Raw genomic sequence first — 21,208 nt, forward strand, 5'->3', positions numbered from 1 at the left:
GGGAGATAATTTAATTGAGACAGTGAATGATGACATCAATGCCCACATGAGGGTCACTGTGTTGAAGAATGTCGAGTACCTAATTAATGGGACTCCCTGGTGTCTTTCACAAAGACAATTCTAGAAAGAGAGAACCCAACAGAACCTCATGCTTAGACCAAACAAATACACAGTACACTGAGACTCCGTAAAGCTCCCAGACTCTGAATTTGGATAAAAATAAAATAAAATAAACCTGGGAGTCCTCATCTGTTGGCTGCTGGGGTTAAAGTATTCTTGTGGTTATTGGGCTGTGCATTGCTGTAGGGCAAAATAATCACCTGGCCCAGATTGGGATCCCGTCTTGAAGAAAGACTCGGCTCTCATGGTTGAGTCCATCCTGCTCTTCTGCCATTTAGGATAAGACATTGCCGGGATTGGGTAGTATGGGGGCCCCCAGAAAACTAACTCACAGAATCCTGGAGCCCTTGAAATAACCATAAAACATCCTGGGAAATATTTCATGGAGGAGGGAAAATGATGTGTAAACCTCCCTTGAGACCCCTTTTCTCAAAACATCTACAAATATATATGTATACGTACACACATATACTTGCAGAGATACACATATGTATGTTTCTCTAAATCCAAAAAATAATCACAAGAAAGTTGTCCCTTTGTATTGCAAACAAAGTTGAGATGGGATTCTACTCTTGGCAAGGGTTTGAATTGGATTTGACAAGGATGGCAGTTGTATTTTAAATTTCCCAGGAAAGAACTGTTGTCCAAGACAAAGTAATTAAAAGAGTGAGAACATGTCTCCCTTTGCTGGAAGAATATTGGTCCAGTTGAGTCTGCAGAGACTTGAGTGCCCAGACCATGAATTAAACAATAACAGCAGCAGGCTCAGCATGATAGGATTAGGCACAGGGGTGGGGAACATTGGGCCCCCAGGCTGTTTAAGGCCTGCAAAATCATTTGTGATGCTCCTTGTCAAAGCAACAGCAGGCAGGACTGAAGATGTCATAAATCTACAGCAGGCTAATTTTTAAGTTGATAATTTTCTACAGCCCTCAAGTGATGTTATAAATATCCAAATAGTCCTTGGCTGAAAAACAGGTTCCCCACCCCTGGTGGGAAGTGGAGTCCTGTCCCTAGGCAGGGGACTGCCACACCTCCGGAAGGGAACAGGGTTGTGTGGGCCCTGCCAGGGACGCCTCTGCTGTTACCACTGCAGTGCGGAGGCAGATTCAACTAGGCTGGCTGACCCAATGCCTGTCAAGGCACACTCTTGATTGCTCTATCACCTCATGGAGAACTGACCGATGAATTCTGATTTGAAAAGTCCAGAGGGAACTTATTTCCATTGAAGCCAAAAAGTTCGAATGAGAATTTCTAACACAGAGAAGTGCTATCATAAAGAGAGCAGAGATGGACGCATTGAGCTACCGGAGAACCTGATACGGATGGACAGGGTGGCCGCCGTCACAGTCCAGAGAAGGCTTCGTGGGTTCCACTGGAAAACGTGGCGTCCAAAGTAGGGTGGAAATTCCAAAATCATTTTCAATTTGAATTGTCCCTCTACCTAACCCCATAAGCTTTATAAAAAAAATCCATGTGTTTTTTTTTTTTTTCTTTTTAGGATAACAAAAGAGAACAGAATAAACCACATATGGAAATCAAGTTGCTTTGAGTGCTGGGCACTAACTTTAATTTTATCTTTGAAAACATATACTTTCTCAGTATCAACCAGCCAGCTGATATTTTCCTACATCCAAAGAAAGCAATTTACTCCAATTTTACAGTCTCTCCAGCACTGCATCCTAGAGACACAGAGGGCTCTCTGCTAACAAGTGGTGTATTAATGAAAACGAGCATAAACAAACATAGACAGTGGAGAGATTCCGGTGCCAGCCACAATGGTCTTTATATTCAAACTCAAGTTGAACAAGCCACGGGGAGGAAGCTGAGCAGAGAGCTGCAAGGCCACTTCCTGCCTGGGGCTAGCAGACAGGCTAGGCAGCTTCTACCAATTAGCCCCAAGCCTGCCTGCATTCTAGAGATATAGGGACAGGAGAATGGGAGTGCAAGTCCCCAGAAGGAAGCAGGAAGTCTAGCTTGCTCAGAGCACAGAGCGCAGGGATTATCAAAGAATTTCCAAGGTGCAGCCCAGGCCACTTTCATAAAGAATGGATCTGCAGGAGCAGATGTGTTGAGGGTGTGTGTCACCCAGCGGATTACCAGGTCTGTGGCATCAGCTACTTGAGCAGAGTGACCGATTTTATTAATGGAGAGCAGATTTTTCTCTGTTGTTCACAAGTGCGCTTAGGAGAGGGTGGAAAGTTGACTATAAATGGCTGCAGTAGCCAGGACTAGGCCTAGCTGAAGCCTGGAGCCAGGAATTCCACCAGGTCTCCCACGTGGGAGTCAGGGACTCAAGTACTTGAGCCACTGTGTGCTGCTTCCCAGGCCCGTTAGAGGGAGCTGGATTAGAGGTGTGCAGAGCCTGGACTTGAACCAGCACTCTGATATTGGATGTGGGCCTCCCCAGTGGCAGCTTAATCCCCTGTACCACAATGCCTGCCTCTCTAAAACCACTTCCGTTTGGATCTACCAATTCCTGAATTACTGTTTGCTCAAATAAACTTTATTTAACCATTATTTTTATCATGCTTCAGTTTGTTTTTAGACTGGGCCAATCCAAACACAACTGGGGCCAGCACTGTGGTGCAGTGGGTTAAAGCCCTGGCCTGAAGCTCCAGCATCCCATATAGGTGTCGGTTCTAGTCCCAGCTGCTCCTTTTACAATCCAGCTCTCTGCTACGGCCTGGGAAAGCAGTGGAAGATGGCCCAAGTGCTTGGGCCCCTGCACCAGCATGAGAGACCCGAAAGAAGCTCCTGGCTCCTGGCTTCAGACTGGCGCAGTTCTGGCCATTGCAGCCATCTGCAGCCTCTCTCTGTCTCTACCTCTCTCTGTAACTCTTTCAAATAAATAAAATAAATCTTAAAAACAAACAAACAAACAAACAATTATTAGTTCGATTGCCCAAATGACTAGCAGCAAACATATTCCTGGGGCTGTAAGATAACAGGTCATGTGTGGCTGCTATGGGGCAATTTCTCCTTCAAATGTACCATTACAGAATCTGCAGAGCACCGATTCTCATAAAGCGTTTTCTCTTCCTTTTATTGTTAGTTTCTACTGATACATAAAAGGTGCACCTGGGCACCATTTGATGTCTTGCTGCATGTATTCATTGTGTAATGCTCAAATCAAGGTAAACAGACTTATCTCGTCAAACACTGAAGATCTCTTAATGGGAAAAACATTCAAAATCCTGTCTTATAGGTTTTTAAAAAAACATATAAGTGCATTCTTATCCATTGTCTCCCCATCATGCCACAGAACAACCAACCTTTTCCTGTCTCTCAATGGACCCTGCCTCCCTGGCTCTCATAACCAACATTCTGCTCTCAATGAGATCAACTATTTTTTTTTTTAAAGATTTGTTTATTGGAAAGTCAGAGTTACACAGAGAAAGAAGGAGAGGCCGAGAGAGAGTTCTTCCTCTCTCCATCCGCTGGTCACTCCCCAGCTGGCTGCAATGGCCGGAGCTGCACTGATCCAAAGCCAGGAGCCAGGAGCTTCACCCAGGTCTCCCACATAGGTGCTGGGGCCCAAACATGGGGGTGCAGATAACTCTTAAAAAGACTGATTCTATATACTCTGGATATATGCCAGCTAGTGGGATGGCTAGATCACACGGTGGTGAAGAACCCTACACTGTTCTCCATAATAGTTACACAAATTTACATTCTCCACATCCAGCCTAGCATGGGATAGCTTTTATCTTTTGATAATAGCCGAGCATCCTGGAAAGAGGTGGCACCTCTATGTGTTGTTGATAAGTCTATGTGTTGTTGATAAGTCTATGTGTTCTAAGGATTAGTAATGTTGAGTGTTTTTCCACATACCTGTTGGCCATTTGTATGTCTTCTTTTGAGAAATGTCTATTTAGATATACTGTCTATTTTAGAACAGGAAGTTTATTTTTGCTGTTGAGTTCCTTGTATATTCTCACATATATAGTTTGCAAATATCGTCTCCCATTCTGTATACATCTTTTATTGAGAAGATTTTTAGTTTCATGAAATTCCATTAGTCTACTTTTACCTTTGTTCCCTGTGCTTTGGGGGGTCTTATCCAAGAAACCTTTGACCATTTCAGTGTCCTGCAGCATTTTCCTCACAATCATTCTGGAAGTTTTAAGAGATTCAGGTCTTGCATTTAAGACTTTAATCCATTCTGAGTTGGTTTTTGTATATGGTGAGAGATAGGGGTCTAATTTCGTTCTTCTGAGATGGGATCCAGTTTTCCCAGTAGTGTTGACTGACAGGATTATACTTGCTTCAATGTGTGTTCTTAGAACTTTGGTTGAACCAAGATCAGTTAGCTGTAGATGTGAGGCTTTACTTTCAGGTTCTCTATTTGACTCCACTGGTCTGTGTCTGCTTTCATGCCAATGCTGTGACATTTTAACTACATTAAGTAAATATCATATTTTAAAGTCAGGTAGCACAGTGCCTCCTGTTTCGTTATTTTGCTCGATTATGTGTGCTATTCTGGGTTTTCGTTGTTCTGTACAAATTTTAGTGTCCTTCCTTCTAGTTTTGTGAAGAATGTCATTGGTATTTTGATTATGATTGCATGAATTTGTAGGCCACTTTGGGTAAAATGGACATTTTAATGTCATTGATTCTTTCAACCCATGAGGACAACATTTATTTCCATCTCTTTGTCTCTTCTTCCTTTTATTTCATCAATTTTTATGTATGGTTTGCTTTTAAAATATTTGTTTTTTATTTATTTGAAAGGCAGAGAGAGATACAGGACAGAGATATTCAGACAGATGGAGATCTTGTATTTGCTCATTCACTCCCCAAATTTTTGCAACAAGTATGGATGGGCCAGGCTGAAGCCAGGGGTTTGGAACTCAACCCAGGTCTCCTATTTGGGTGGCAAGAACTCAGGCACTTGGTCCATTACCTGCTTCCTCCCAGGGTGCACATTATCCAGAAGTTGGAATCAGAAGCAGAACCAGGATTCAAAGCCAGACACTCCAAGACAGAATGTGTGCATCTTGAGTCCTGACTGCTACAACACATGCTGGCTCATTCTATTCGGTTTTCATTGTGGAGCATCTTCACCTGTTTGATTAAGTTACTCTTGGGTATTCTGGTTGTTTTGTCACTATTAGAATAGGAATGCCTTTTTGACATCTTTTTAAAGATAACTGATAGTGTTTATAGCAATGCTGCTGATTTTGTCTATTGATTTTGTATCTTGTAAGTTTGCTGAATATACTTATTATTGCCGATAGTATTTGGTGGAATCTTTGGTGTTTTCTGTAATAAAATATGTCATCTGACAATAGTGACAATTTGACTTCCTCCTTCCCAATTGATGCCCTTCATTTCTTTCTCTTGTCTAATTGCTCTGGTTACCACTTTCAGTACTATGTTGAACAAAAGTGGTAAAAATAGACATCCTTGCCATGTTCCAGGTCGTGAGAAAAAGGTTGCAGTTTTACCCAATTAAGTATGATGCTGGTCTTTATTTTGTTAGGGTATGTTCCTTCAATACCTAATTTGCTCAGAGTTTCTACTATAAAGCAGTGTTTAATTTTAACAAGGGGCTTTTCTGCATTTATTGCAATGTTTTTTATCATGCTTTTATCTTTCATTCTCTTGATGCGGTATCCCATGTTCACTGATTGGCATATTTTGGAATTTCCCTTCATTCCTGAGACAAATCCCAACTGATCATGGTGAATAAACTTCTCAGGGTGCTGTGGGATTCTGGCTAGCATTTTGCTGGAGATTTTTTACATTTATGCACATAAAGGATATTGGCCTATAGCTTTGCTTGTTTGCTGTGTAATAGTTTGGTTTTCTTATCAGGGTAATCCTGGTCTCATGGACTAAGTTTGGAAAAATTCTTTCCTTTGATATTTTTTGGAATTTAAGAATTGGTATTTATTATTTAAATGTTTGGTAAAATTCAGCAGTGAAGTCTTTTGTTTCTGGACTTTCTTTGACAGGAGACACTTGGTTTCCCGGAGAATATTTTATTTAGTTTTTGTCTGTTTAGGTATTCTGTTTCTTCATGATTCAATCGTAGTAAGATCCGTATTTCCAATTTGCCCATTCTAGATCATTAACTTTGTCTATAATTACTCATAATACTCTGCCACTATCCTTTGTATTCTGTGGTATCAGTTAAATCCCTCCCTTTCATCTCCGATTTTGTTCACTTCAGTCTACTCTCTTTTATTTACTTTGTGTAGCTAAGGGCTTATGAGTTTTGTTTGTATTTTTGAAGAACCAGCTCTTCTTTTTATTGATTTTTTTAAAATTTTACTTTTTTCAATTTCAATCATTTATACTCTGATCTTTATTGTTTATTTCCTTTTACTAATTTGGGGTTTAGTTGGTTCTTGTTTTTTGGTTCTTTAAGGTGAAATTATATATTTGAGATCTTTCTGTTTCTTGGTGTGGGTGCTGATTACCACAAATTTCCTTTTGAGTATTGCTTTTGTTGTATCCCATAGATTTTGATAAGTTGTGTTTTCATTTTCATTTGTTGCAAGAAAGTTTAAAATTTGTTTCTTAACTTCTTCCTTTGTGTTAGGATTGAATTATTTACCCTTCCAAAAATATTGTATGGCTTCCAAAATTTTTCTAGTTATTCATTCCTAGTTTACTGCATTGTGCTTGAAAATGCTTGCCGGCATCCCATATGGGCGCTGGTTCAAGTCCCGGCTGCTCCATTTCCAATCCAGCTCTCTGCTATAACCTGGGAAAGCAGTAGAAGATGGCCCAAGTCCTTGGGCCCCTGCACCCATGTGGGAGACCCAAGAGAAGCTCCTGGTTCCTGGCTTTGGAGTGGCACAACTCCAGCCATTGGGGCCATTTGGGGAGTGAACCAGCGGATGGAAGACCTCTCTCTCTCTCTCTCTGACTCTCTTTCTCTCTAACTGCCTTTCCAATAAATAAATAAATCTTTAAAAAAAAAAACACATTAATGCAGCTGTTTGGATTTTTAGTCTTCACACTAAGGATATGAAAGGTTTATATACTATGCTTACACCATTAGAGAGAGCATTCTGTCTACTTGATCTTACCTTTCAATATTTTCTTTCTATATATCCTCCTTCCCTCCCTTCCTCCCTCCCTCCCTCCCTTCCCCCTTCCCTTCCTTCCTCCCTCCCTCCTCCTTTCTTTCAGTTTGAAGAACCCCCTCAAGCACCTCCAGAACTGGTAGGTCTGGTGGTGATAAATGCTCTCAGCATTTCTTTTTCCAGAAATGTCTGTATCTTTCCTCTGTATTTTAAGGATAACTATTCTGAGTTCAATATTCTTGGTTAGCAGGTTTTTTTTTTTTTTTACTTCAATATTGTGAAAATCTTATCCTGCTCTCTTTCGCCTGTAAGGTTCCTGCTGAGAAGCCACTGTCAGGCTAGTTGGGCCACCTTTGTGTTTCCTTCCTTCCTCCCTCCCTCTCTCTCCCTCCCTCCCTCTCTCTCCCTCCCTCCCACCCTTCTTTCCCTCCCTCCCTCCCTCCCTTCCTTCCCTCCTTCCTCTCTCTCCCTCCCTCCCTCTATTCCTCCCTCTCTCTCTCCCTCCCTCCCTTCCTCCCTCCCTCCCTTCCTTCCTTCCTTCCTCTCTCTCTCTCCCTCCTTCCTTCCTTCCTGTCTCTCTCCCTCCTTCCCTCTATCCCTCTCTCTCTCCCTCCCTCCCTCTCTCTCTCCCTCCCTCCCTCTCTCCCTCCCTTCCTTCCTTCCCTCCTTCCTTCCTTCCTTCCTTCCTCTCTCTCCCTCCCTCCCTCCCTCCCTCCCTCCCTCCTTCTCTTCCCTCCCCTCCCTTCCTCCCTCCCTTCCTTCCTTCCCTCCTTCCTTCCTTCCCTCCTTCCTCTCTCTCCCTCTCTCTCTCTCCCTCTCTCTCTCTCTCTCTCTTTTCCCTTACAGATTTGACAGTCTTCTATTTGTCTTTAACTCGGGTGTGCTTGTTTATAAAACATCTTGGTGTAGACATCCTTGAGTTGAATCTGCCCGTTGACCTTCAACCTTCCTGTACCTGAATATTTGGATCCTTCTCTAGATCGGGGATTCTTTTTCTGTAATTTTCTCTTTAAATAACATTTCTACATCTCTGGCATATTTAAGTGCCTCTGGAATTCCACTAACTTGAATATTTGCTCTCAATGCTGTCTTGAAGTTCCTGCAAGCTCTCTTAATTCTTTTTTCTTCTCTGTGGCTTTTCACCTGGCTTTACTAGGTCTCGTGAAGGTGATCTGGTGCAAGAATAGTTGTTCAAATTTTGTAGATTTGTGGGAACACGAGAGCTGCACTCAGCTGCCAGCCCGCTGTTTCCCTGGGTCTTCTTTGATGTCGCAAGGTGGATGCTCTCCTACTGCCCCCCTGACCACATGCCTCAGATCTCCTTCTGTCTTCTGGGAGGTTTGAAGCAGCGCCTCAATGTCCCATGTTGCCCGTAGTTCTCCAAGAAGCTCTGCCTTCATCTGGTTTCTCTGCAGTTCTTCTTAATATTTAAAGAATGTTTCTGCCTAGTTACCAATCATAAACATCTGCTCTAATCTTATTATCCCATCACAGAAATTGGTCCCCCACCAGTGGGATCACAGTTTTTTTTTTTGTTTGGTTTTTTTTTTTTTTTTGACAGGCAGAGTGGACAGTGAGAGAGAGAGAGAGAGAGAGAGAAAGGTCTTCCTTTGCCATTGGTTCACCCTCCAATGGCCGCCACGGCTGGCACGCTACGGCCGGCGCACCGCGCTGATCCGAAGCCAGGAGCCAGGTATTTCTCCTGGTCTCCCATGGGGTGCAGGGCCCAAGCACTTGGGCCATCCTCCATTGCACTCCCTGGCCACAACAGAGAGCTGGCCTGGAAGAGGGGCAACTGGGACAGAATCCGGCGCCCCGACCTGGACTAGAACCCGGGGTGCCAGCGCCGCAAGGCGGAGGATTAGCCTAGTGAGCAGCGGCGCCGGCTGGGATCACAGTTCTTGTCATCCAGGCTTCATATCCCCAAGTCATCCTGGAACCATCTTTGTCAGCATTGCTCAGTTGCTCCATCCTATTGATTTATCATTAATGATAGATTTTTATGTTTGTCATTTTTCAATCAAAGCCAAAATTTTGATTATGAGAAGACTCTCCAAATTAAGGTACATGTATAGCATGATATATTGAAATATTAAAAAGAAAATAGAAATCCATACATATTTATAGGGACATATATTTAGGATGTTGGTTATAAATGTTTTTCCAATTAGTTAGTATTAACCTATATATTACAATATCTGAAAGGGTATGTATGAAAATTTAATAGTGGTGATTTCTATTTGGAAGGATTACGGATGATTTTTAACATGTATTAAATTTTGCAGGCTGGCACTGCGGGCTACCAGCTGCAGTGCCGGTATCCCATATGGGCACTGATTCGAGTCCTGGCTGCTCCACAACTGATGCAGCTCTCGTCTATGGCATGAGAAAGCAGTGGAGGATGGCTCAAGTCCTTGGGCCCCTGCACCCGCATGGCAGACTCAGAGGAAGCTCCTGGCTCCTGGCTTTGGATCAGCACAGCTCTGACCTTTGTGAGCAACTGGGGAGTGAACCAGCAGATGAAAGACCTCTCTCTCTTTGTCTCTGCCTCTCCTTCTCTCTCTGTGTAACTCTGCCTTTCAAATAAAATAAATAAATCTTAAAAAAACTTGCTTTTCTACAATTTCTAATTTATTATAATAAACATTCAATACATACAATAATAACAAATAACTGATGTGCTATGTAAGCTTAAGCTTGAACTCTGTTGACACAGTTCTAAAGCCTTCAGGGCTAACAGGTCAAACCCAACTTCTTGGATTCTCTAACTCTACCTCATGCCCAATACTACCCTCATCTCCTAAGACCCTGCATAATCTTGTCCCAGTATCCACTCTGATCGCTGCTGCTTTTCTCTCCCAGCTTCAACATGGTTCTTGAACGTGCTAAGGATCAAGCCCATTATAGTTGCTGTTCCATGTTGTCTGAAATGGTTTTTCCCACAGCAAGCTTATCTGCACAATTCTCACATTCAGGTATCTGATCAAAATAACGTCATCAGAAAACAGTTCTGGGGCCATGGGGCCAGCGTTGTGGCATAGCGGGTGAAGTTGCCACCTGCAGTGCCGGCATCCCACACGCTTGCCTGTTCACGTCCCAGCTGCTCCACAACTGATCCAGCTCTCGTCTATGGCCTGGGAAAGAAGTGGAGGATGGCTCAAGACCTTGGGCCCCTGCACCCACATGGGAGACCCAGAGGAAGCTTCTGGCTCCTGGCTTTAGATCAGCACAGTTCCGGCAGTTGCAGCCAATTGAGGAGTGAACCAGCGGATGGAGGACCTCTCTCTCTGCCTCTCCTCTCTCTGTGTAATACTGACTTTCAAATAAATAAATAAATATTTTTTAAAAATTCCAAATTTTTTTGTGAAATACTGCATCTATCCTTATCTCTATGAGTTGGTTATTTAAGCATGAAAGGAGAAAACATCTAGAAGTGCTAGCAGATTCCATGTACCTGGTACTTTGCTAGTGTTGGGGATATCACAGTAAGCAAACAGAAGTGACTCCTTTGCTTGTAGAGTTTATATGTGGAAAGAAAGGTAGATAATAAATAAATAATTATACTAGGTAGATGTAACACAAGGACAAGTCCAGTGTATATGAGAGTGTACGGTTAGAAGAGTTGCTACAGTGCTGAAAAGCCTGGTGTGAAGAGTAACAATTAGGGAACAATCTAAAGGAAAAAGATGTTAGGTAGAGCTGGTGACTAGCGGGGATCATAAGTGGATACAACAAGATATGGAATGTTATCAGCAGAAGGGACATCCTATGTAAGAACTACTGTCAGGAAAAAGAAGGTGGGGTTTTGAAATGCTAAAAGATGTCCAGGTCGGGAAAGGTTAACAGAAAACTGGGAAGGCAGTCAAAAGATGATGCTTAAAAAGGAAAAAGATTGGGGCCAGTATTCAGCATGGTGGAAAAAGCCACTGCCTATGGCACCGGCACACCATATGGGCACAGGTTTGATTCTCAGCTGGTCCACTTCCAATCCAGATCCTGGGAAAGCAGTACCTGGGAAAGCAGTAGAAGATGGCCCAAGTATCACATGGAAGACTTAGAGGAAGCTCCTGGATCCTGGCTTTAGACCAGCCCATCTCTGGCCATTGTGGCCAACTGGGGAGTGAAACAGCAGATGGAAGATCTCTCTCTCTCTCTCTCTCTGTGTGTGTGTGTGTAATTCTGCCTTTCAAATAAATAAATAAGCAAATCTTTAAGAAAAAAGTTAAACAGATCATGAAGAATCCAAGAAAATGGAAGGTCTAGGAGGCCAGGTGGTGTGCCTGGTTCTAAGAGCAGTGGGGAGTCATGGGAAGTTGTATGAGGGGGAGGTTGGAAATAGCCAAGTGCATTTGCACAAACACAAACACACACACATTGCACACTGCAACAAATATGTGAAGGATGGCTACAATGCTTTTGGATATTATAGAATTTAAAGGCTGTTAAATTAATCATTTTCAGAAAAGGTAGATTAAGAATAAAGCCTACAGTATAAAATTGGGCAGGGAAAACTTAACTACAGCCTAATACATTTCCTCCTGATAAATAAAGTACATTAGTTTAAGAATTTTAAATCCAATACTAAATTTGAGATATGTTTTTTAACTTTTGTGGGAATGTGTACTAAGAATAGCATGTTTCATCCTCTGGAGAGAGTACATCAGTTTTCTTTATCACCTAAGAATTTTCTTACTTTGATATAGGCATCACAGGAATAAGGAATGCCAGAATACAGAACCTAAAAAATGGCAATGTTTCTTTAATCTTGGTTAATACATATAATGTAGCTAGTGAGACTCCAAAAGAAACTGACTAAAGATAGGAGACCAGAATTCTATCTATTTCAGATAGTTTATAAAAACCATGGAGAGCAAGGTTCAAGTTGAAATTTAACTACTTACTATGCACTATTTATCGTTATTTAAATACCCTAACCCTCAGCTTTCTCATCGGTAAAGTGAGAGTAATGGTAGTTGTGAGAATTCAGTTACCTACTATGTGTAAAGCATTTAGCAGACTGCTCAATTCACTGTAAATGTCCAGTAGATGGTGATGATGAAGATGACGATGGTGGTGGTGATAATGATCGTGTTGATGCTATGATCCCCCTAATAATGATGTTACGAGGATGATGTGATTCTGATGATGATGTTGGGATGATAGTATGATCATTTATTTATTTATTTGAGAGGTAGAGTTACAGACAGTGAGAGGGAGAGACAGAGAGAAAGGTCTTCCATCTGCTGGTTCACTCTCCAAATGGCTGCAAAGGCCAAAGCTGAATGAATCCGAAGACAGGAGTTTCATCTGCATCTCCCATGCAGCCAAGGACTTGGGCCATCTTCTACTGCTTTCCCAGGTCATGTCAGAGAGCTGGACTGGAAGAGGAGCAGCTGGGACTAGAACCAGCACCCATATGGGATGCCGGTGCCCCAGGTAGAGGATTAACTCATTTCGCCACAGCGCCGGCCCAGATAATATGATCTTGATTGTGATGCTCTGTTGATGATAGGATGATAGTGCTGCTGCTACTGAGAGTGTGATGAGGATGAGGGTGATCATGATGATGGTGATGTGATGAGGATATGAGGTGATGATGGAAAAGGAGGAGGGGAAGGAGGAGAGTGTGGTGTTTATAGTGGTAGTGGGTGGTGGTGGTGGTGGATGGTAAATTCCATGTCTACCTCTACAAATCAGTCCCATAGATAAATCATTCACTCTTCCTTAGCCCAGAAATCTGCCAACTACATTTTAGATTTATATAAACTTTTAGTGAATGAATGAATGTTCTAACAATTTCTAAATCTCATCTCAGTTCTACAAACGTGATAATCCTATTCATTCTTGGTAATTTTTTGGACCTCAACATTTAGACTTAAATAAACAATTGAGTGAACTCTCTATTGAATTTGTTAAAAGCAATCATAAAGGCTCAGTGAATTATTTCAAAGTTACTCCATTCATTCTAAGTAGTACATCATTGGGGAGCAAAAGTCGAAAGGTCTATAAAGGCAGTGTGGGGAAACAATTAACTTCTAACACACTCCAGATGGTGCTTGGTCTCTGAGAACTGACCAGCCGCTTACTTCACAGAAAAACCTCACACTCAGTGTGCACATTTGCAGAAGAGGAAAAGCTTCTATCTTCTAAATATAAATTTATACTCAATTATTTCTTCTTCTTCCCCTTCTCTTCCTCCACCTCCTCCTGCTTCTTGGTATATACATGCTGACTTAGGTCAAGTTCAAAATCACACTGAGAATACTCCTCTCATTTTTAATGAGGCTCATCTGAGGGTCAAATACTCACAAAATCACAGCAAAGGAGAAAAGAGGAGCTATCACCCTAAATAGGAGACTAAGAAGAGTCATTGCTAATTGAATTTTGAGTGTTTGGGGAGCATGAAAAACACTTCAGAGGCAGGTTGACAGCCAAAAGTACAACGATACTGTGTCACTCAACCAGACAGTATGGGGGAGAGAGCACAACCTTGTAAGTCAGGAGACAGGCCTCAGCCACAGCCATGTCACTGAGGAGTTCTGTGACCTCACCAAAGTCACCTAACCTCTCTGATCTTCATTCATTATAAAAGCAAGGATGTAAACTGAACCTCAGGCATTTAAAAACAAATGCTCTGTGGCCTGATGGCTAATCTTCAATGCACTGTGCTGAAGTGCAGACTAAATGCAAACCACAGCAAAGGAGGTAGGAGATGAGGTGCTCCGAAGGCCGCAACACAGCGTGAAGAGGGATGGGTGCACAGCCACTGACCTTTATTCTGTGAATGCATGCAACTGCTTTCAGACTGAGTTAGGGGACCCAGACTGTGTAATGGACCAAACACTGGTTATGAACATATTGCCTCATGCCCCAGTTCTATTATATTTAATTGTCTAAAAAATCCCATGAAGCCAGCTTTGTGGCTTAGTGGATTAAGCCAGCACTTGGGACTACCACATCCCATATCAGAGTGCCTGCTCAAATCCCAGCTTCTCCGCTTTCCATCTGGCTCCCTTCTAACATGCCTGGAAGGGCAGCAGAAGATGGCAAGAGTACTTGGGTTCCTGCCACCCACATGGGAGATATGGAAGGAGTTCTGGGCTCCTGGCTTCAGCCTGGCCCAGCCTCATCTATTGTGGTGATTTGGGGAGTAAACCAGCAGATGGAACATCTCTCTCTCTCTCTCCTCCTTTTCCGTCTCCCTCTTCCTCTCTCTCCCACCATCTCTCTTTCCTTCCCTATTTCTCATCTCCTCTGTTGTTCTCTCTTTAAAAAAGTAAATAAATCTATCCTTAAAAAAAATCCCCCCAGTCAAGAAATGCAGATTTCATGCAAATTAAAGCCCAAGGAGGGAAGTGAATTTCTCTGCATCTGTGCCCTGGGCTCCACCATTCCTTCAGGAATCACAGTGGTGACTTCTGGTTCCTCCATCTGCCGGGACTCAACAGCACAAGAGGGAATAAAGACCAGGGAGAAGGGAGGAAAGCTCAGCTGCGTCTCACCATGATCCCCGTTGCCTGGCAACGCCTCACATCCCTGTCAGAGAAATAAGGACTCCAGGAGGTGACACACACAGAGGCAGCATCCTCAGCAGAGCCACAGCTCACAAAGCAAACGCTGTGCTCCTGTGTGAGTCAGTGCCGTAAAGGAGAAGCCTGTGTGTGTGTGTGTGTGTGTGTGCGTAAGACTGAGATACTTATTGTCTTAGAATGGTAATATGATGATGCTCACAGAAGCAGCTCTGTGGACCCCGTCAACAGCCACAGAGAGAAGGTGTGAAGCGAGCCCAGGGTCCTAAGGACCAAACAGTGTCAGAGAGGGAGGAAGTTATTCCTGGGCACGAAGGGCGCTGCACTCACCACTTATCCACTTCGCCTCGGGATCGTGGATTTTGAAGTCTTCACTGAAGAGATCTTCCACGGTGACCTTCTTCTTTTGAGACAGACTGTTATCTTCCGCTAGGAAAAAGAGGCAAACAGACATTTTTTAATTAGTAGAAGAAGACCTTAAAACATTGACTACCTTTCAGAAGTATATTTGGTAGAACATAATTTCTATACGGGTATGGTGAACAAGTCATTTTTACCCTTTGTTATGAAACACCACGTTGGGGAGACAGTGATTCAGTAAAATGCACTTCTGCCCATACTCGCTCTATATAACTGATTCCATTTCACGGGTATGGAGGCAAATAATTGCATCAAGACTAACTGTGAACCATAGGTGGGAATGGTCAAGAAAGGAAGGTATAAATGTCCAGAATAGATCTCAGCCGTATTACATAACCAGTGATTCCTGCAAATGCCACTAACTACAGGTAACACACTGCGTGTTGCAAGTCCAGGGACTTATAAAACACCCCTTAGATACTTATTCTCCACAGTCCTCACTGGTCCTTGTCTGTCTGTGGGTAGTGGGTTACTTTGTATTCAAACAGAATAACAACCTGATGAAAATGGTGAGATTCCCTCCTGCCTCCTTTTACAGTTGCTCTTAGAAGTAAGCACCTTGGCAGGGGGAGCGTAGCAGGTTAAGAACGCAGCAGGTGTTGCAGCAGGTTAAGGAGGCCTATACAGGAGTACCACCTAGAGTCCCAGCTGCTCTGCTTCCCATCCAGCTCCCTGCTAGTGCACCTGGGAAGGCAACAGCGGATGGCCCAGGTGCTTGGGTCCTTGCCACCCACTTTGGAGACCTGGATGCAGTTCCTAGCTCCGGGTTTTGGCCTGGCTCATCCTGGCTCAAACAGTTATTTGGTGAATGAACCAGCAGATGGGAAATCTGTGTGTCTCTCCCTCTCTCTCTGTCACTCTGCTTTTCAAATGAAATGAATAAATAAATTGATTAATTTTAAAAAGCCTGGGACAAGCCTATAAAGGCACTAAACTAATATCCACCCCAAGAGAAGATGCTTAGTTAATGGCACCAGTATGTGAGGCTTTAAAAATCGGGGAGCTTTTATCCCGTTTCTAGAGGTGAAAGCCGATGGGGTTTAACTTCCCCAGAAAAGGCTCTCGTCATGAGATGCTCTGATATCCACTTCTCTACCTGGAAAACACACTTATCTGATTGTCTGACCTGAGGAAACAAAGGAGAGCAGCCCGTTAAATCACCTTCACTTTTCTTACACTATTAAGAAACTATCGGGGCCAGTGCCATGGCTTAGCAGGTAAAGCCGCCGCCTACGGTGCCAGCATCCCATACGGGCGCTGGTTCGAGTCCTGGCTGCTCCACTTCTGATCCAGCTCTCTGCTATGGTCTGGGAAAGCAGTAGAAGATGGCTCAAGTCCTTGGGCCCCTGCACCTGTGTGGGAGACCCAGAGGAAGCTCCTGGCTCCTGGATTCAGATCGACACAGCTCTGGTCATTGTAGCCAACTGGGAAGTGAACCTGTGGATGGAAGACCTCTCTCTCTCTCTCTCTCTCTCTCTGCCTCTCCTTTTCTCGCTGTGTAATTTTGACTTGCAAATAAATAAATCTTTAAAAAAAAAGTCAAGCACACACACAAAGTGTGTAAAATACCTATATGTATAAGCATTTGAAACATAAATAAATTGTGTGTTTGACTTCCACTTCTTCCACTGAAGAATGGATAAAGAAACTCTGGTGTAGATATACACAATGGAACACTACTTAGCCACAGAAAGGATGAAATCCTATAGTTTGTGACCACAGATAGAACAGAAGGTCGTTATGTTAGGTGAAATAAGTCAGCCACAGAAAACTAAGAACTGCATCATCTGTCTCATATGGGGACTCTATAATAGTTGATCTTGGGGCCGGCGCTGTGGTGTAGGGGTTAAGCGGCTGCCTGCAGTGCCAGCATCCCATATGGTCACTGGTTTGAACCCAGCTGCTCCACTTCTGATCCAGCTCTCTGCTATTGCCTGGGAAAGCAGTAGATTATGGCACAAGTCCTTGGGCCCTGTACCCTTGTGGGAGACCCAGAAGAAGCTCCTGGCTCCTGGCTACAGATCAGCACAGCTCCGGCTGTTGCAGCCAACTGGGGAGTAAGAACCTCTCTCTCTCTCTCTCTCTCTCTCTCTGCATAACTTTGACTTTCAAATAAATAAATCTTTAAAAAAAAAGAAACTATCTGAACTTGCTTCTGATGTTCATCATCTACTAAAATGTGTATTTACTTCCCTGCCCCTGGAATAGAAGAAGCTACACATCACTGCACACTCCTTGAAGGCTCCACGTCCTCGCTGCATTGGCTCCATGCCACGCTGCTGTGAGGGGTCATCTGGGTGATAATTAATGTGTGCATGTGTGTATGACTCCCGTGTCAGGCAGCATCAGATTGCTGGGTTTTGCATTTGGATGACTGGTTGTTCTGCTCCTCTTAGGGATTTCTGTTTGTGGAAACAGCGTTCACGTCTTGGGTTCGTGTTCTGCTTGACCTGGGCCATATCCTTTCCATCTTTGGGTTTCCTGCTTTAAAATCTGTGGCTGGCTGTCAAAATGTCTTTGGAATCGCATAACGAAATAAGAATAAAGAGTCCCTGAATGGCATCCTCAGGAAGGACTCAGGTTCACAGATGTTACTACACCTGTGATTTGGTTTCTTTTCTGAATATTATAAATCATTGAAGTTGTCAGCAAAGTCATGTGTTCCTTTGTGAGTTAACTGATGAATTAAATATCAAATAAAATAATGTATGTGGCTGGCGCCGCGGCTCACTAGGCTAATCCTCCGCCTAGCGGCACCGGCACACTGGGTTCTAGTCCCGGTCGGGGTGCCGGATTCTATCCCGGTTGCTCCTCTTCCAGGCCAGCTCTCTGCTGTGGCCCGGGAGTGCAGTGGAGGATGGCCCAAGTCCTTGGGCCCTGCACCCCATGGGAGACCAGGAGAAGCACCTGGCTCCTGCCATCGGATCAGCGTGGTGCACCGGCCGCAGTGCGCCGGCCGTGGCGGCCATTGGAGGGTGAACCAACGGCAAAAGGGAAGACCTTTCTCTCTGTCTGTCTCTCTCTCTCTCACTGTCCACTCTGCCTGTCAAAAAAAAAAAAAAAAAAAAAAGAATAATGAATAATGTATGTAAATGTCTTTCTGTTAAAGATTTATTTATTTATTTGAAAGTCAGAGTAACACACACAGAGAGAACTAAAGGCAGAGAGAGAGAGAGAGAGAGAGAGAGAGAGAGGTCTTGCATCTGCTGGTTCACTCCCCAATTGGCTGCAATGGTAGGAGCTGTGCTGATCCGAAGCCAGGAGCCAGGAGCTTCTTCAGGGTCTCCCATGCGGGTGTGGGGGCCCCAGGACTTGGGCCATCTTCCACTGCTTTCCCAGGCAATAGCAGAGAGCTGGATCAGAAGTGGAGCAGCCGGAACTTGAACCGGCACCCATGTGGGATGTTGGCACTGCAGGCAGCAGGTTAACCAGCAGGTTAACAGCGCTGGCCCTACAAATGTCTTCTAAAAATTTCAGAATGATGTGATTCAAGGGGACCCTCCTGTGAGACCAGAGTGTGTGTGAAGCTGTCCCAGCTGCTGCACATTGTCTGTTAAACCAAACCAAGTCCCTCCCTCTAGTGGTTTTCTGCCCGGATTAAAGTGGCCCTGGAAAAAGACACAGCTTCAGACAGGATGTATTTCCATGAAAAAAGCAGACAATAAATAAGAATTTTAGGGGCCTGTGCTGTGGTGTAGTGGGCTGAGCCTCCACCCATGGTAACAGTATCCCCTAAGGGTGCCACTTCATGTCCTGGCTGCTCCTCTTCAATCCAGCTCTCTGCTATGGCCTGGGAAAGCAGTGGAAGATGGCCCAAGTCCTTGGGATCCTGCACCCACATGGGAGACCAGGAAGAAGCTCCTGGGTCCTGGCTTCAGACTGGCACAGCTCTGGCTGTTGTGGCTATTTGGAGAGTGAATCAGTAGATGGAAGACCTCTCTCTCTATTTCTGTCTCTCCCTGTCAATGTCTATAACTCTACCTCTTAAATAAATAAATAAATAAAATCTTTAAAAAAAGAATTTTTTTTATTTTTTATTTTTTTTTTATTTTTGACAGGCAGAGTGGACAGTGAGAGAGAGAGACAGAGAGAGAAAGGTCTTCCTTTTGCCGTTGGGTCACCCTCCAATGGCCGCCGCTGCAGCCGGCGCACCGCGCTGATCCGATGGCAGGAGCCAGGAGCCAGGTGCTTTTCCTGGTCTCCCATGGGGTGCAGGGCCCGAGCACCTGGGCCATCCTCCACTGCACTCCCTGGCCACAGCAGAGAGCTGGCCTGGAAGAGGGGCAACCGGGACAGAATCCGGCGCCCCAACCGGGACTAGAACCCGGTGTGCCGGCGCCGCAAGGTGGAGGATTAGCCTATTGAGCCACGGCGCCGGCTCTAAAAAAAGAATTTTAAATATTATGAAACATTAATAAAGTTACACTGTGATCTAGCAATGAAAAAACCTAAAAATTTCTGAGACACAAATATATGGTCAGAAAAAAATAATTAAAACAAATTTTATCTGACTAGAAGTCACTATTCTTAACCATGAGAATAGTGGATGCTACTACTACAGTTTTGGTGATCTGTGATTACTTTAAAACTTACTGTATACGGACAAAATGGTCATTTTTCCATTCAATTATTGTCTATAGCCATTAGCTATAGTCCCACTGAACTGGGGTCTTTTGCTTTTTATTTGTGAAACTTTTTATTCAGTGAAGTATTGCGCATTTTTATTATAGTGCAAAGTTAAAATATATTATCTCGAAAACTAAAAAAGAAAAAAAAGAAAGGGAGAAGGGAGGAGGGTGGACTGAGGGAAGGGGGGAGAGAATATCATTTTGTTCTTAGAATTGTGTCTACAAATCACACTGAATCTGTTAAAACTGAAAAGAATGGGGGTAGCCAGTACCGTGGTTCAATAGGCTAATCCTCCGCCTTGCGGCGCCGGCACACCGGGTTCTAGTCCCGGTCGGGGCGCCGGATTCTGTCCCGGTTGTCCCTCTTTCAGGGCAGCTCTCTGCTGTGGCCAGGGAGTGCAGTGGAGGATGGCCCAAGTACTTGGGCCCTGCACCCCATGGGAGACCAGGATAAGTACCTGGCTCCTGCCATCGGATCAGCGCGGTGCGCTGGCCGCAGTGCACCGGCCGCGGCGGCCATTGGAGGATGAATCCGCGGCAAAGGAAGACCTTTCTCTCTGTCTCTCTCTCGCACTGTCCACTCTGCCTGTCAAAAAAAAAAAAAAAAAAAAAAAGAATGGAGGCGGCCAGGACTGTGGTGTAATGGGTAAAGCCGCCGCCTGCAGTGCCAGCAGCCCACATGGGGGCCAGTTCAAATCCTGGCTGCTTCACTTCCGATCCAGCTCTCTGTTGTGGCCTGGGAGAGCAGCAAAGGATGGCCCAAGTGCTCAGGCCCCTGCACCCGCATGGGAAACCCAGAAAAGAAGCACTAGGCCCTTGGCTTCGGATCAGCCCAGCTCCAGCCTTTGTGGCCATCTGGGGAATGAACCAGAGGGTGGAAGACCTCTCTCTCTCTCTGTCTCTCTCTCTGCCTCTGTAACTCTGTATTTCAAGAATAAATAACTATTTAAAAAAAGAATGGAAGACTGCCATTCAAAGACACATTAGACACAAAAGATGGAAGGGTAGTTGTTTTCATTTTGTGAAATGTTTTCTCCTCTTAGGTATGTTTCAATTTTTAAAAATTGTTTTACTTTATTGATCTTTAAAGATTTTTTTTAACACATAAGATTTTAATATAGGGAAGGTTTATAGTGGAGGCATTGAACATATATATATATGTTTTGTTTCAGGGTCTCCTTGGTGGCTCAGTAGCCCAGCCACACAAACACTGGGCCTAGCTCCTTCATTTGCAAGGACAAACAGGAGAAAAGGCAGGGCAGTGCTGAGAACAAGCCAACGTACAAGGCTAATGTATGACTGCAGCACTCGGCCCAGCATTACCAGTAGCACACGGTGGTATTCTGGTAAACACTACGTTATCTGCAAGAGCAGGGGCAAATAATCCGTCTGTCAGGCTGTCTACTCAACCATCTCAGGGTGGTGTTTGTATTAAAATGGAATTTTGTCAAATCTATACAGCTTCTGTACT

At 44.0% G+C, this 21,208-nt stretch overlaps 1 protein-coding gene across 6 annotated transcripts in view; it reads right to left on the bottom strand.

Annotated features, from left to right (window-relative positions):
- Positions 1 to 21,208, bottom strand: part of DPP6 (dipeptidyl peptidase like 6) — a 1,252,024-nt gene that overhangs the window by 447,897 nt on the left and 782,919 nt on the right. For all 6 annotated transcript variants that reach the window (XM_051857103.2, XM_051857105.2, XM_070077270.1 and 3 more), the window contains exon 3: positions 15,020 to 15,118. In XM_051857103.2, the coding sequence (XP_051713063.2) occupies positions 15,020 to 15,118 (99 nt within the window). The remainder of the gene's footprint in view (positions 1 to 15,019; positions 15,119 to 21,208) is intronic.

Source organism: Oryctolagus cuniculus, chromosome 7, assembly GCF_964237555.1.
Source record: "Oryctolagus cuniculus chromosome 7, mOryCun1.1, whole genome shotgun sequence".
Lineage (NCBI taxonomy): Eukaryota > Metazoa > Chordata > Mammalia > Lagomorpha > Leporidae > Oryctolagus > Oryctolagus cuniculus.